Source organism: Clytia hemisphaerica, unplaced genomic scaffold (assembly GCF_902728285.1).
Source record: "Clytia hemisphaerica strain Z4C2 unplaced genomic scaffold, Clytia hemisphaerica genome assembly, whole genome shotgun sequence".
NCBI classification, from domain to species: Eukaryota; Metazoa; Cnidaria; class Hydrozoa; order Leptothecata; family Clytiidae; genus Clytia; species Clytia hemisphaerica.
Genome location: NW_027104364.1, coordinates 343782 through 358527, shown reverse-complemented (window position 1 = coordinate 358527; position 14746 = coordinate 343782). Strand labels below are relative to the sequence as shown.

Sequence of the window (14746 nt, the reverse complement as noted above, 5' to 3'; positions counted from 1 at the left end):
CATGTATCCATCCAAAAGTCCCCTCAGCAACCATAACACCCCCTTCTCACAGACCCGGTAGATTTTTTTTCAGCCAGAGTGGGGGTAAAAAAAACGGACCAAAACTTGATGATGAGAATTTATATTTCCAAATCAATAAATCAGTGGCAAAGAAACTGATTTGATTGTCGAATGAATCTTTTGATTGTTATGGGTGTTACGGATCGGGAAAGTGGAGTCTAACCCAAAACGACGGCAAATCTCCGTTATAAAATTCCTCGAAAAAAAGGGGCGGATGCCGACGAATTTCTTATACTTATAGCGAAAATTTGGATTTTTTTACCGACCATTTTGTTCCGATTTCTATTTGTTCATGATGGTAGACCAAGTTGTGTAGATAGAGTGATACTTTCGCTTTTGCCGGGCCTCGACCACTCCACTTGACCACAACTTGACCACTTAATGCAGCTTGAATTTTTTCTTGCAATTTTTCAATTTCAAAGATATAGCCATTTCAAAATCTAGGGAGATTTGGACAGGGTGGATGATCTGCTTAACATGTTGAGCTACCAAAGAAAGTGAAATACTTTTTTGTAAGGAAAATAAAGTGGAGAATAGTTTCGTAAAGTTTCATTGTGTAAAAGGTAAACAATAAAAACAACACAACCTACACCTAATAACCCTTCAGGTGTCCCCCATAACTAAAAAAATACTAACATGTTTCAAATGTTTCAGTAATAAATTGTCACTGTTTTTTCAAAATGTTTTGCGCGTCGCTCGTACTTTGTTTGACCTGTGCTGGCCGTGTTTAGACCAGTGCTGGCTGCTCAAGTGTTTTTAAATAAAAAATTGTTATTAAAGGATATTTCAACGATGTAAAAATAATAGATAACCAACTTGCCTTGATTCTCAAAAAACATCCGTGTTATGGTTGTAAAAATATTAATGACATTTTGCATCGTAAAAAGTGCAATTAAATAAAAACTTGCTTCATTTGCAACCTTCTATTGGACAGAATCGATCACGTGATGTATATTTTTCCAAAATTTGGGTTAGAAAAAGTGTATTTTCCTATAGGCAGCCTCGCAGAAGGAATTTTTTAATTAGATATTATTGTTCTATAAACATTCATCTGTTTATTTTGTATCAGGCAACCTTCATGCACTTTTCATTCGTGAGATATCGCTTCAAATCACACATATATTTTCAGATAACAGCATTTTTGAGCGTTTATTATCCATGAAATTAAGTGGTATCAGGCCGATCCGTAGTCAATTTGTCTAAAGATTGGTACCTTATCTTTTGAAAACAATTCCAAAATTTGCAGTAATAACAATTCAAATTTCTATCAATTCGTGGATGTCAAAAGTGTGTCAAAATCTAAGCTAAAGCATAACACGCACTGCACAGAGCTTTTTAGGAGTGCTCTTCAATAGGAAAACAATGGTTGTTTCCTTGGGAGAAGTCCTCTAGAGGAGTTGGTTATCTATTATTTTTTACATTGTTGGATTTTCTGATATACTGGATATACAAGTAGCAGGTTTTTGCCGATTTCCCGTGTACTAGATATGTCCGCAATAATGATATTATTGTTCACTCTCCTTCCCTCATTAAATGATTTTTCGAAGCATTTTTATTGCATTTCTTATCGAAAACACTCATCCAATTCCCAAAAGAGACTTAAAACTTTCCTGTGAGAGTCAGATTCTTCCACTTGATTGCTAATTATAAGCCGTTGACGTTTCAAGGTGTGAAAAAGATGCAAAAGACGTGTTATGTATAAGAAATTTAATGTTGACACCGGAAGTTTTCAAACTTCAACCTAAAAAAACCACCTTGCCACCACGTGCCTCCAAAGGATTTTCATACCACAGTGGAGCCAAAACACTCAAATCTTATGTATGTTAATTTCAGCTCTTCATCGATGACGCAAGAAATCCACAAACACAAAAGAAACCAATAAAAGAATGACCGTGCTAATAAATACCCCGGACAATTCGTGGATTTCTTGTTTATATAAATGCCCAGCGATTTTAACATTCATTTTGAAACTTATTGCCCCGGACGCCCCAGGACTTGGTGCGTTGTTCCCACGACGTACGTAAAAAGATAGAGAAATATGTCGTATTGCTGGCACTATGTGATGTGCCGCACTGGCTGCGTGGCGTACAACGGTTCTGCTCTACATAGGTGATTGATGGCCGTGCAACGTGGCGCACAAGTCACATGTTCGGGGGAAAATAGTTTTTTTCTATCCTCAGAAAATTATCCCAGACTGTCCAGGGTATAGACACGGTCGTATAAAGGATCAAAGAGAAAAAAATGATTGTTCACCGGGGATTTGCCAAGCTCAAAATTAAGTTGGCGGGTTTCATGAGTTTTCTTGTGGTATATATTATATATGAAGACTCCATAGATTGGGGAACATGAAGAAATAGAAGAAGAAAAACTAAAAATTCACCCGAGGAAAATATTGCATTACTTCTGTCAATGTGTATTATGTGTCAACATTTTATTGTTGGAATAGAAAAGAGAAAAGGTATAAGTCTAGCCTAGCCTCTAATTGTCAGCTGTCAGGGGGTGTAAAAAAGAATGCGAGAGCTTAAAATCTGTGTACATTTATTGATCAAATAATGAGCTAACATGTCATATATACAAAAAGCTGAATATCTCAAGAAATATAAATCAAAACTTTATGAAATTTGGACCAGTGATAGAGCACATTGAGATGATTCAAAAAAGTTTTAAGTATTTCCCAAAATTGATGACATCAGCAGAAATTCGAATTTTTGCAATGAAATGCCGACATCAGCTAATTTTCAATTTTTTAAAAAACATTTCTCCTCCTCTTGATGAGTTTTATCATTGGTCCAAATTTCATAACGTTTCGATCATTAGTTCTTGAGATATTCAACTTTTTTAAATTATAACGTCATCAATAATGACGTCATAATTAGGTTTTCTTAAAAAAACTCTAATTATGCTGAGAAAAAAATTAAGTAACACCAAATCCAACATTCTATATTCAAATACGCTTCCAAAAATGTATAATTTGTTATGGTTTAAGGGCTGGAGTTAGGGGCGAAAACGAAAAGTAGATTTTGAATAATTTGAGACGTGCATTAAGTTACCCGAGAATTTTTTTCGGTTACAGTACGGGAATACATATTTACATCTGATCTTTGCATCATAAATAGTAGTCGTGAAATATAATCCAACATAAAATTTCTGGACTTTTTTACAAAGCAAAGCAGGTAAAAATACCGTAAAAATATTGAAAGTAAGACTTTCGTTACGATAGGCAAAATAGATCTCCAAAAAATATCCTTCGTGACATATACAAAAACAGCCTATGGACGAAAAAAGACATTCAGTTTGTAGATCAAGGACCAACGTTGGTTACAAGTGTGTGATCTCTCTAGTTAATATAAAAACCAAAACAAAATGAACATAAAATCATAAAATCAACAAAATGAACACAAAATCATAAAATCAACAAGAGGTTGACAAAATTTTCTAACACTGAAGGAAAATGGCATTGTTTAAGTTTGGGTAGAATTATCAAGTTTTGATTTATGTAATATTTCCGAAAAAAGCAGAACTCCTCCAAGACTGATTAAATTTAGATTTTGAATAGGAAATAGAGTAATTAGGTTATAAAAATTCATTAAAATACCGTATTACTTCGAATATCAAATTTTTTGGATTTGAGGAGGGCGTTTATTCGAGGGGAGCGTTTAAAAGAAGGAGGCGTTTATTAAGTAATTTTTAACCAAAGCCCCTATAATAAAGTGAATGGGAACCTTTTTTGTCTTTTTATTAAAATTTTTCAGTTCAAATATGTCATTTTAGACATGTTAAAATGGGTCAAACAAGTTTGAATACTGAAAGAATACAATCACCAACAGATATCATCGAAGTTTACCTTCAAATGATTCTTCCTTACAGCTCTCTCTTACAAATAAACGCTCCTCCTAGGGCGGAGGAGTTCATTTGAGGGAGGGGGGGGCTTTATATTAAATTTCTGCCTTAGGGAGGGGCGTTTATTCGAGGGGGGGGGGGGCGTTTGAAAGAAGTAATACAGTATGATATTTTTTTCCGGGCACACTGTATATTAAACTTTTTTTAATAAAAGACCATTAAAATACTCTTTAAAATCATAATTAAATACTTTACAAAAAACATTTTTCATTTTTTAGAATCTCCTTTGCTTGAAGTTTTTGTTGAGGAAACAATCTTTTGTCTTGATCTGTGTAACAATTGGTTGTATAGGCATTGGCCGTTTCTTACCGATAAGCAGGTAGTTTACTTTTGGGGCGGGTTAACCATTTGAATTGGTTGACGGTCCGTTGTTGGAAGCGAGCTGGTCAATCCGGTTAAATTTGTTCCCGGTTTCTTACTATTAGCCAGAGAGGTTCGGATCTGTTCTTGAACTTGTAGAGAAATAGATGGCAGAGATGATGTGATGTGTTGCTGTGTTGTTGTTTTTGGAAGTACTTTGGGCACGTTCGTGTTGTTGGCAACCATAGCAGGAGGCATGACGTTAACAATTTTAAAGGTTGTTGGACCACCGTTGCGTTGGCCTATCGTTCGTTTGAGAATGTTTGGGAGTTGCTTCACTAAAAGATCTTTAGAGTTTGCAGTCACAGTACCAGCGTTCTCATTCTCTTTTACAAGTTCGTTTAATTTGAAATCCTTATCAATCTTATAGTTCTTTCCTTGGATACGGATTTCACTTAACACTTGGTCTAAATCACCGGTAACAATGTTGCCATTAGCAGTCGGTGTTGCTTTTAGTATGACATATTTAGCATTACTGTTTTGAATCCTTTTCATCTGTTCTGCATCTGGACTTTTAACGATAGTAACATTCATGTCTTGTGCACCAGCGTCACTGAGTTTGAATACTTGTGGTGAGGCTTGTTTCGTCTGCCCTTTCATAGACGACGAGCTTGAACTTGATTTTCCCAATATTGGTGTTTGTTTAGAAACTTTTGGAGCAGGTGACTGAAAAGATACAAAAGAAATATTTTTACAGTTGAAGTCAAACGTTCACCATTTGCAGGAGATTGGAAATTATATTATGACTTTAGACGTACAAACTTTCGCGAGCAAAAACTTTCACGATTTTCGCGAATTTTGGCCCTTTTCGCGAAAGTAAATGTCTTTAGAACTTCTAGGAAGGGCCATTCCCAAAAGTTTATGCTCGCAAAAAATTCTTGACAAAATAGAATAAAACTTCAAACTTTGAATAAAAGGTAACTTTTATGGCACTTTTTAGCCTGCTAAAAGACTAATAAGTCAAAGGACAAATGTTTCAAGCCAATCCAAGAAGTATTTGTCCCTCTAAGCCATTTTTTCATGTGGAAATTCTCAATTTTACGTCTTGATTGGCGAAAGTTTATGCTCGCGAAAAATATTTTTCCGTTAAATTCGCGAAAGTAAATGTCGTGAATTTCGCGATTTTTCGTACTCGCGAAAGTTTGTACGCCTAAAGTATTATCATGAAAGTCATTTTAAAGGATTGGATTGTATCTCACCTCTTGTTCGTTCTGTCCAGCAGGTCGTTTGCGCGATTGTACGTTGTTGTATTTCTCGTTCATTTTTCTCAGGTTGCAGTTGGAACAGATACGAAGCTTGTCTTTGTTACCTTTGAACAACTGAAATACAAATAAAGATACCGTCAGTCTCAAAAAAGGGACATCGGAATTAAGGTTCGACTTGAGGATTTAGAGTAAATTGTTTCCGCCTCCAAAAGGGTACTTAAGAGGATTTGTTTGCTTTGCCTGTAGATTAGCCATTAACTGGGGAACTTACTATATACATATGCAAAATGATTCTCATAAAAATGATGAGGGTTGAAGAAGTATCTTACCTTGAGATAAATAAGTGGTGCAGTTTCTTTGGAATAACTTTTGTATGATTTTCTTGCTAAGTTTTGTTGACAAATCTCACAATCGTACTGTACCGATGCAAATTTCTTCTGTGTTGCTGCAACTGCTAGAGAGTAAAAAAATTATTCAGTTCAAATATTCAAGTGTGTGACTTACGTCCCCTTTATATTAAGGGAAAGTTTTGATTGTGCTTCTATGCTTTGCGATTTGAAAGAAAATAGATTAGGGAAAATGAAAACTTTCGAGAAAAAAAAAAATTGGCGAGCACTTTTGCAAGCGACCTTGGGATTTTACTTTTGACTCGAAAGAATATTGAGGTAAATTGAGCCTAAACCTTACCTGCTTTCTTAGCTTCTTTTTCTTTTAAAGAGCTAGCGAGTTGAGTTGAGATATCATCTAACTTAACTTGTACGGAAGGTTTCTCGTCTAACAAATGTTTTAATTGAAGAGAAGTTGATTGCATAGAATCGTTCAGGTCTATCATCTGCGGTAGAACATCAGATACATCTTCTTTCAAAGTAGTTGTTAACGGGACACTGTCTGAAGAATCTGATTCAATCTCAATAACGTTATTTTGATCAGTGTTTTCAGGGATGTGAGATGGTGTCGGAGAAAATGCTTTAACTTTCCGTTTGATCTTTAAGACTGGCTTTGCTTTTTGATCAGTCATAAAAGCATCAACATTTTTCTTTTTCTGTCGGTAGCCTCCTTTTGAATCTACATATTGGTTTGTGTTGATGTTCAGATAAGACGGTAGATCCTTGTTGCGCCAGTCAAGACCATGAGTGTCAAATAAAGTTGATGTTTTTGAATTATCAACATACTTTCCTTTCGTGTGATTCAACACGGTGACTAATTTGCAGAGTCCGTTATAAGTTGATTGCTTCGAGGTATCTTTCTTCACTTTCTTCTTAATAACACCGCTTCTTGATATGGTCCGTCTTCGCTTCCGTTTGATGCGTCGCACACGAGCAGGTCGATCGGTAAAATAATCTAATAGTCCATCTTCGATTATAGTGTTTGTTAGTTGAGTTTTTACTGGGTTTGCAGTGTCTTCCGCTACGGTTACGATGCTCAATGGTGTTTCGAAAGATTCCACGAGTGTATTCAGGATCGTGTCATCTGCCGAAGTATCACTGGGCGATTTGATTGATTCAGGAGATTTGATTGGTTGAGGAGAATTATCTCGAGTCATTGCAAGCTCAGTCTGCAATAAAGCATCTGAAATCTCTTCTGTTAGCAAAGGTGAGGGAGACGCTATGACTTGCCGAGCATCAGTGCGTTTCACTTGAACTAACGACCCCGGTGTCACCCAACCTTTGTTGGCTAATTGAAAAGGAAGAACGTCAATGCTTCCTGAATCACTCTCATAACTTGTGTCAGAGTCGCAAGATTCCTCAACTTCAGTTTCTTCATTCAAGAAGCGGTCTGAAAATTCATTTTCAAAGCATCGTTTATTGAGTAAAGCTTTAGTTTTGTTTACGATTAGGTCACGGCGTACAAAATGCCATGCTTTGGAAGCACGACCGGTAGTGATCCCACATTCAGAACGGTGAAATTGTGGACGCGTACGAGTTTTGGATCCAGTCTTACTGGATGATTGATCTTTGTTCTGCTCGAAGAAACAACTTCGGCAGACCTATAAAAAAACAATGACTCTCAAAACAATACATTCAACAAAATACAAAAGTTAAGATGCTGGAGAAGAGATTAACCTATATATACCTTATCGGCCAAAACGATTACAGCGTGTTCCGAAAAAAGTACGTGCCAGACCACTTCTATTAGTAGAAACAAGAAGCCAAAGGGGCATGAAGAGACATGCTAATGAAAGGCCAGATGCTGGGCCAAAAGAAATTGTGTGTATGACTAAATCTAAACAGTGCCCCTTTTTAATTCTACTTGATATATGTGGATCTTTAATACATTGTTTCACAAAAGAGATTCATAGAAATATTCTCGTTCCTCGTTTTCCACAATTTAACATCAAACCTAATTTTTATCCAAAATACTCATGTTTTTCCTCACATTAGAGGAGACAAATTTACGAGAAAAACTGCAACAAAAATGGTGAAAATACTTAGAAAAACAGTTATACTAAAGAATAGCTGACTCTCATAAAAATAAAGGCTTACCTTAGCTATCTCAGTGCTTGCTCTTTTCCATTGGTTTGATCGTTTACCACCAGTGGCTGAATCAGCAGAAACTTCTACCTCAATTGAATATTGTTTATATGAAGAACGGCTACACAATTCACAAATCAATGATCCACCTTCAGTAGCTCGAGTACGTCTTAGCATATACACTAAAATAAAAAGGTGGAAACATAAAATGCTACAAGATGTGTAACAAAATGAAAATAAGACACGTTTTTTCAGAGCAACAATTTTTTAAGCTTATTTGTCTTTTTCAAGTAAAGTTAAAAGATTCTTACCAAGGGGTAGTTGTTTTTTTTACTTTAGCATGACGGGGACACAAATAAAGTTACATCAATTATATAATCCATGGAAAGCCAGATAATAATACATATATAACTTTCATGACTATGAAAAAATGAAAAAGACAAAGTTTGGTATTCCCTGCTGGTGAACACCTTGAAAAGACTTATTATACAAAAGTTCAGATCAGTGCAGGATTGGGGATTATACCATAAGTTTTTCATTGCCACCAAATATGATATCGTTTGCTGCTGATTTTGTCATACAAAACTCAAACACGTCATTTTTCCCAAATAGACTAAAGAAATGGTTTTGATTGGAATAAAGAGGTTTTCCTTGGTCGGCCTTGGGAGGATAACTCTTCCCCTTTAAATATCAATGTTATATCTACCCATCTGTGTTTGGAATGAGCTACCGTGGAATTTTGTTATGAAATAAATTATGATTCTAATTAGAGTGATGAAAGTGTCAGCAAGCACTAATTTCAATTTGGAAAGTTGATAAAAACTGGATTTTTTTCTCTTTATCTTGACTGCAAAAAAAAGTAGTCTTGTTTCAGGAAATCAGCCAGGTAAAAATTTTTTTAAACATCACCCAGCCGCTACCCGGATATTTTTTTATAATCCCTCGTAAAAACACTTAAAACATCTTTATATAGCTATCTAATACTAATATTTTTTCTGTTTGATAAAGCTAAAATATATTGATTTCAAATGTCCAATGGTTTTCTTTTTACATTTGTGATGTTTGCTCAGAAAGACAAACCTTTTAAAGATTTGCCTAATATAACAATGGGTTTGAATTATAGCTTTGCACTTGGCATGCAAAGCAATTCCAGGTTTTGTGATCAACCGATGATCTTGGAGCCAATCGATGAATAATCAATCAATTGATAGACCTTTTGCTAGAAGTGACGTCATGTTGCATAATAAAAAACTCCAATTTGAAAACAATGACACATTAATGTGTAATTACTATAAGTGTGTAAACATTTTTTTCGTATCATTGTTTGATGCTGGAGTCTTTAATTATTTAACATAACATCATAGTCCGTATAAAAAACCCTGGTCAGGAAGCCTATTGCTGTAGCTTTTTTTAAACTTTTTCCTTTGTTAAAAATAACTATAAATTGATTTGCTCAGTTTTTGATCACGTTACCAAATACTCCTCTTGGGATTGGTTCAAAAATTAATCACATGATCCCTGTCAACTGCTCTAACTTGGGACTATCTGACAAAACATGGGATCAGGCCACCATTTCACCGAACCTCCAAAGTCATTTGATTCAAGTCCGCTCATAGCACTTTTCTCCACTTACATCAACTAAATCATAGAAACCAGGCTCTTGCTGACATATATTCATCTCATCGCACAGCCTGTTATATAAAAGCCTCTTGAGAACGCAAGACATTAAAATATGATGTTAATGGTTAATTACTTTTATCAGAGGCAGCTTTTCTAGACATATCTATTTTTGTGATATATGAATGACAGAAGAAGTGTGGTTGATAAACTTGGTGGAAGTATCAAAACAAATTTGTTGTCAAAGTGATTTAACAGTAGGTAAAAATACAGTCCAGATATCAACAATCCCATGTTTCGACCAACTGTCTCAAGTTTGAGCAGTTGATGGCAAAAAGTGAGCAAAACAAAATAGTTTTTCAACGTAAGTTCAATCTCTCAACAATAGAAAGAAACAAAAGGCTTCCAGACCACATCTAGCAAAAGGTATATAGGCAATAGACCCTCCCTTGGAATCCTGATTAATGATTGTGTATAGATTAGCAGACAGGTTAGCTTTAAAGCTCTAAAACAGCATCTACTAACATGAAAACCTGAATACAATTCTTCATTAGAAACCAAAACTATAAAGTACACTCAAAAACATCAATTTGTCAGATCTAACCAAATTAACAATGGCACTGTCATCATTTTACAATCAAACAGAGGATTTTCCGTCAACAAATTCCATCGAAATGATCTGCTGCAGCTAAGTTCTGCCATTTTACGTGGCTTGAGGATTGAGCCGAGTTTAAAAAAAGCCAAAGCTGCAGAACGTCAGCGAGCTCCCGACACGCATGACAAACTTTAATCTGTCAATCACTTTCTCAAGCAAAGAGTAAGTGAAGAGATAGTGCTGCGGATCGTCAGTGGATAGTATTCAATTATCATTATCCCTTTATTTTAATTTCTGGAACTTTTGCAAAAAAAGGAAAAATACAAAAGTTGTATTTTTTACTGCCCTATTGACATACTGAATTTGAAAGATTTTCTAAGCGGCGTTTTTTTTGCAAACTTCAAAAAACTGATTTTTGTCCTGCTTTTTGCAGTGTTTTAGCTTTTAAGTGTGCAGAATTAGGTACAAAGTCCAAATATGCGTTTCCTGTAAATCTTATATGAAGAGATAGAGCTATACTGCCAGTTAGTCACACTAGCATCCCGCCGAAATGCGTATGAAAGATTAATGCTGCGAAAGCGCTATATAGTTTACTTGACTCGCAAGCAAAAAAATGCGCCGCAAAACTTCTAGTAGGATCCATGAAAAAATGTGACCCCCCAAGCGATTTGGAGTACATTAAAAATGAGACCGGTCTTGGTGCGGACAGATCGATCAGGCTTCGGCATATTAGGCGTGCGATCGCACGCGCACGCCTCCGCACACGCCTAAAAGCCTTTTAGGCGTGCAATTTATCACACGCCATAAATCTTGAAAACCTAGCGAGGCGTGCGATCAATCGCACATGCAAAAATTTATTCTAGAAATATTTTTTCTGCTTGTTGAAAGAAGATCAAATATAATTTTCTACTTTAATCATAAGAACCAAATAGATGAAAGATAAACTTTCCTTTACTCTTTCAAACTGCTATATGTATACAAAATTTCTTATAAAAAAGTTACTCTTACGGATACACATCTTCTCTCTCCTCTTTCTCTCATACTATGCTTTGGTCTTCAATAAACAAGCCTTTCTCAAAAATAACTTTTGCTGCACGATTTTTCGTCTCTCTAAAACCTTTTACAAAAATCACTTTTGCTGTATGATTTTTCCTCTCTCAAATCTTTTTCCTTCCCTCTCGCATGCTATGTTTATGAGGTCGTTGGTTTATGACAATAAACTAGCTCTTCTTAAAAGTTACTTTTGCTGCATGATTCTTCTTCTCATTTGTTTTCCTAAAGTAAAGTATTCTCCTTCTCGATTATTCAGTGCTCTTTTGGTTTCTGTTTTTGTTTTTCAAATATGAAGATTGAATATACACTTTCTTCTTTCCTGTTGTCTAGTTTTTATGTAAATAAAAGAAAGATCAAAAGAAAAATTGTTCAAAAGTTTGTGCCTCATCATTAATGATGTTTAAAGAAAAAAACGATCGCACGCGATCGCACGTCTAGAGAAAATGAGGCGTGCCATGATTCGCACGCCTAAATTACTAAAAATTACTATGTAGGCGTGCGATGATCACACGCCTTCTTCTTTCTTATGCCGAAGCCTGATCGATAAAATGTGCGGCAAAAAAGCGGCGAAAAGATTACTGTGCGGTAAAATGATACCTTTGCATCTACCAGAAATTATCCAAAAATCTTTCCTAGAAATTCCATTCAAACGCACTTGATCGGTCACTAAAGAGCACCATAAGAATGAGTGCGGTATTCAGTGCGGTCATGGTGCGGATATTTTGTTTTTATTGTTTTGCTTGTTTGAACTCGAGGCTGAAATTCTTACGGCAACCGAAAGAAATATAAACAAACGGCGGGGACCGCACCATCGTCCGCTTTCGTGGGCACTTTGTCCGCACGGACCATACGGTACTGTGCGGTCTTCTGGCTTCATTTAAAAAATAACGAAGATGAAAAGTTACCATCAATCCCGCGAGTAAAAGAAAGTATTCCGACTAGTCTACGAAAAGTGCGCTCGCGTGGCGAATAGAATATCTCGCAAATTAATATATGCATAAAACTGACAAAATCCTTTCTTCTTTATGCCTAGGTGACGTCACCATCGATCCTGACTTGACAATGGAGAACCAAATTTGGCAATGCATAATTATTACGAGCAGCCGAGAAAGTTTGTGTGACGCAAAAATTGCGCGATAAACGAAGCCCTAGAAAAACGCCCACTGAAAATTGAAACTAGGAATTTATTGAATATTTCTCTTGAAGTATCAAACTTTTTGTTTTTTGTAATAATTATGAATTCATAATTTTTAAATACTATTTTTTGAAAGTCAGAGGACAATTAAAGTGAATTTAAGCTGATTGGGTGGATATTAGGCGGACGGTCGTTTTGCACGTTCCGAGATCGAAAATTAAACGAGAGTAAAAGACGGGGGTGTCTTAGTATGTAATATTAATTCATTATTATTATTTTTTTTTTCGCAAATGAATTTTTGATTTTTGAATTAAGGAAATATAATATAATATATTATATTTGATTGTCAATGCCAAAAGATATTTCTTTACTTTACGAATAATCTGTTGTGTTGCTTCGCCACTTACCCCCAGATTGTTTTAGTAGGCACTTCGGTCACGTAAATAAAAACACGTGTATATGTTGAAGACGACTGTGGACTGACCAAAATTGCAATTACATAAATTATTGTGGAAGTGAACGCTTTAGACGAATGTTTGGGAAATCAAAAAGACAACTTTTGTGAGAATGTTGAGTTTTGTTTATATGGCTGTTTGTGACGCACTGGTAAACACACATGTATTGGGCTCTTCCAGAAAAATTCCGTTCATGGGGGGTGGAGGATGAATTGTCCAGGGGTATTGAAGAAATGCCAAAAAATTGCAATGTCCAGGGGAGGGGGTAAATCCAATAATGTCCAGGGGGTAAATTCCAATGTCCAGGGGTAATTTTTTGTGTCCACGGGGTTGATTTGATGTTTTTCCAGGGGTATAACCCGTGTCCAGGGGGTTAAAAATCAAAATGTCCAGGGGTAATTCATGAAAAAAATAATATATCCTCCACCCCGCCCCCATGAACGGATTTTTTCTGGAAGAGCTGGAAACGTAGCTGGAAGGTTCTATAATCATTGTTTTGATGCTGGAGTCAGAGGTGGAGTTGGGAATTATATTCAAATAAACAATACTATACCTTGCTTTCTAACTTTCAAGTTTATGTTTGGATCAACCTCATAGACCTCATTCTTCTTGTTTGACAAAAGAAAAGGGTTCATAAATTCCTCCAGCAAGTTCTGAGAAAGTGAAAGTATGGAAAGTTCTGAGAAAGTGAAAGTAGAAAAATGTAAACAAAAGACCGCCCCGCGCTTTTTTTTCGTTCGTGGCTAACAACAAATGCGGACACGACATTCATGCCCGGACTAGCAGGAAAAATTTCATCAAAAAAATGTTAAAAAACGTTTTGAAAAATGAAGAAAAATTCTCAGATCCCCCAAAATAGCTTGAAACAACATTTTCGAAGAAGATTGAAACTGTTAGAGCTAAGGAAAAAGAATCTTTTCTGATCGCTTCTTTATCACACGCGGGAACGCAAATCCGCGTAAAGCTGCGGAAGCACCCGAGCGGCACTTTCAAAATATTGTTCCTCGCTAAAAAATACCTTACCTCTTCTGATTTTTCTTCCAAGTTTGATGCCACAGTCTTTTCTACGTGTAAACGATCAACTAAATTCAACAGATTCTTTCTAAAGTATGAAGAACAAGAAAAATGAACTCGCGATTTGATCCGGGTAGGCGAAATTCCGTCGAGTGCGAAATGCTGTCCCAAATTCATCAAAAATACATTAAAACAGTTATAAAATGTTTCAATAATGTTAAAAACCTCTCTGAGAATATCATATCTGAAGAATAACTTACCTTTTTCCTTGTAATTTGTCCATTCTTTCTAGTTTTTGAAGGGTTTTCGCTCGTCCCTTCACGCCACCAGCGGTAGTTCGAAAAAAAACTAGCGAGGAAAACTTGCAAAGACTGGATCGAGTTTCTATTATTCACTGACTTGCTCAAAGTTGAACGTTGAACCTATCATGATGTAAACAAAAGATTCGAAAACTTGCCGCAAATAACCCAAAATGGTACCGAAGTAGTGGAACATTTTTCCAACTCAAAATTTTGTTCAACGCAGTTCAACGTGGTTTTTCAAGAGTCCAGAGAGGGTCCAGAGAGCTGTCTTGGTTTTGTCTTTGGTCGTGTCTTGTCTAACATCTAACCATAGTTATAAGAGAATTCCTGGCCTGGAATTCTCTTATAACTATAATCTAACTGGATGATTTGGTAAAGAGTTAGTATATTTCAAGAAAATCTTCAAACGCCATTTGCATTTCTTTATGCCAGACGTAATTAATCGAACCAGTCGAACGGTACTTTTAATCAAACTTTGTCGAACTTAATCAAACTTTGTTTGCCAATTAATGTTCGACTAAGTTCGGTTGTCGAACTTTAATCGAATACTCACAAATTTCTCAAAATACAAAGTTCGAT

The 14746-nt window shown here is 35.9% G+C and overlaps 1 protein-coding gene across 2 annotated transcripts; it reads right to left on the bottom strand.

Annotated features, from left to right (window-relative positions):
- Positions 1-4068: 4068 nt before the first annotated feature.
- Positions 4069-14229, bottom strand: LOC136818369 (uncharacterized). Of its 2 annotated transcripts, none has more exons than XM_067074703.1 (8): positions 14126-14229; positions 13875-13953; positions 13405-13504; positions 8009-8178; positions 6213-7512; positions 5855-5979; positions 5520-5639; positions 4069-4986 (listed from the first exon to the last, which is right to left on the bottom strand). In XM_067074703.1, the coding sequence occupies exons 1-8, from the start codon at positions 14146-14148 to the stop codon at positions 4285-4287; spliced, it is 2619 nt and encodes an 872-aa protein (XP_066930804.1). In that variant the 5' UTR covers positions 14149-14229; the 3' UTR covers positions 4069-4284. The 2 variants fall into 2 exon arrangements, with proteins under 2 accessions (XP_066930804.1, XP_066930805.1); XM_067074704.1 differs by having other exon boundaries at positions 5855-5976.
- Positions 14230-14746: the final 517 nt, after the last annotated feature.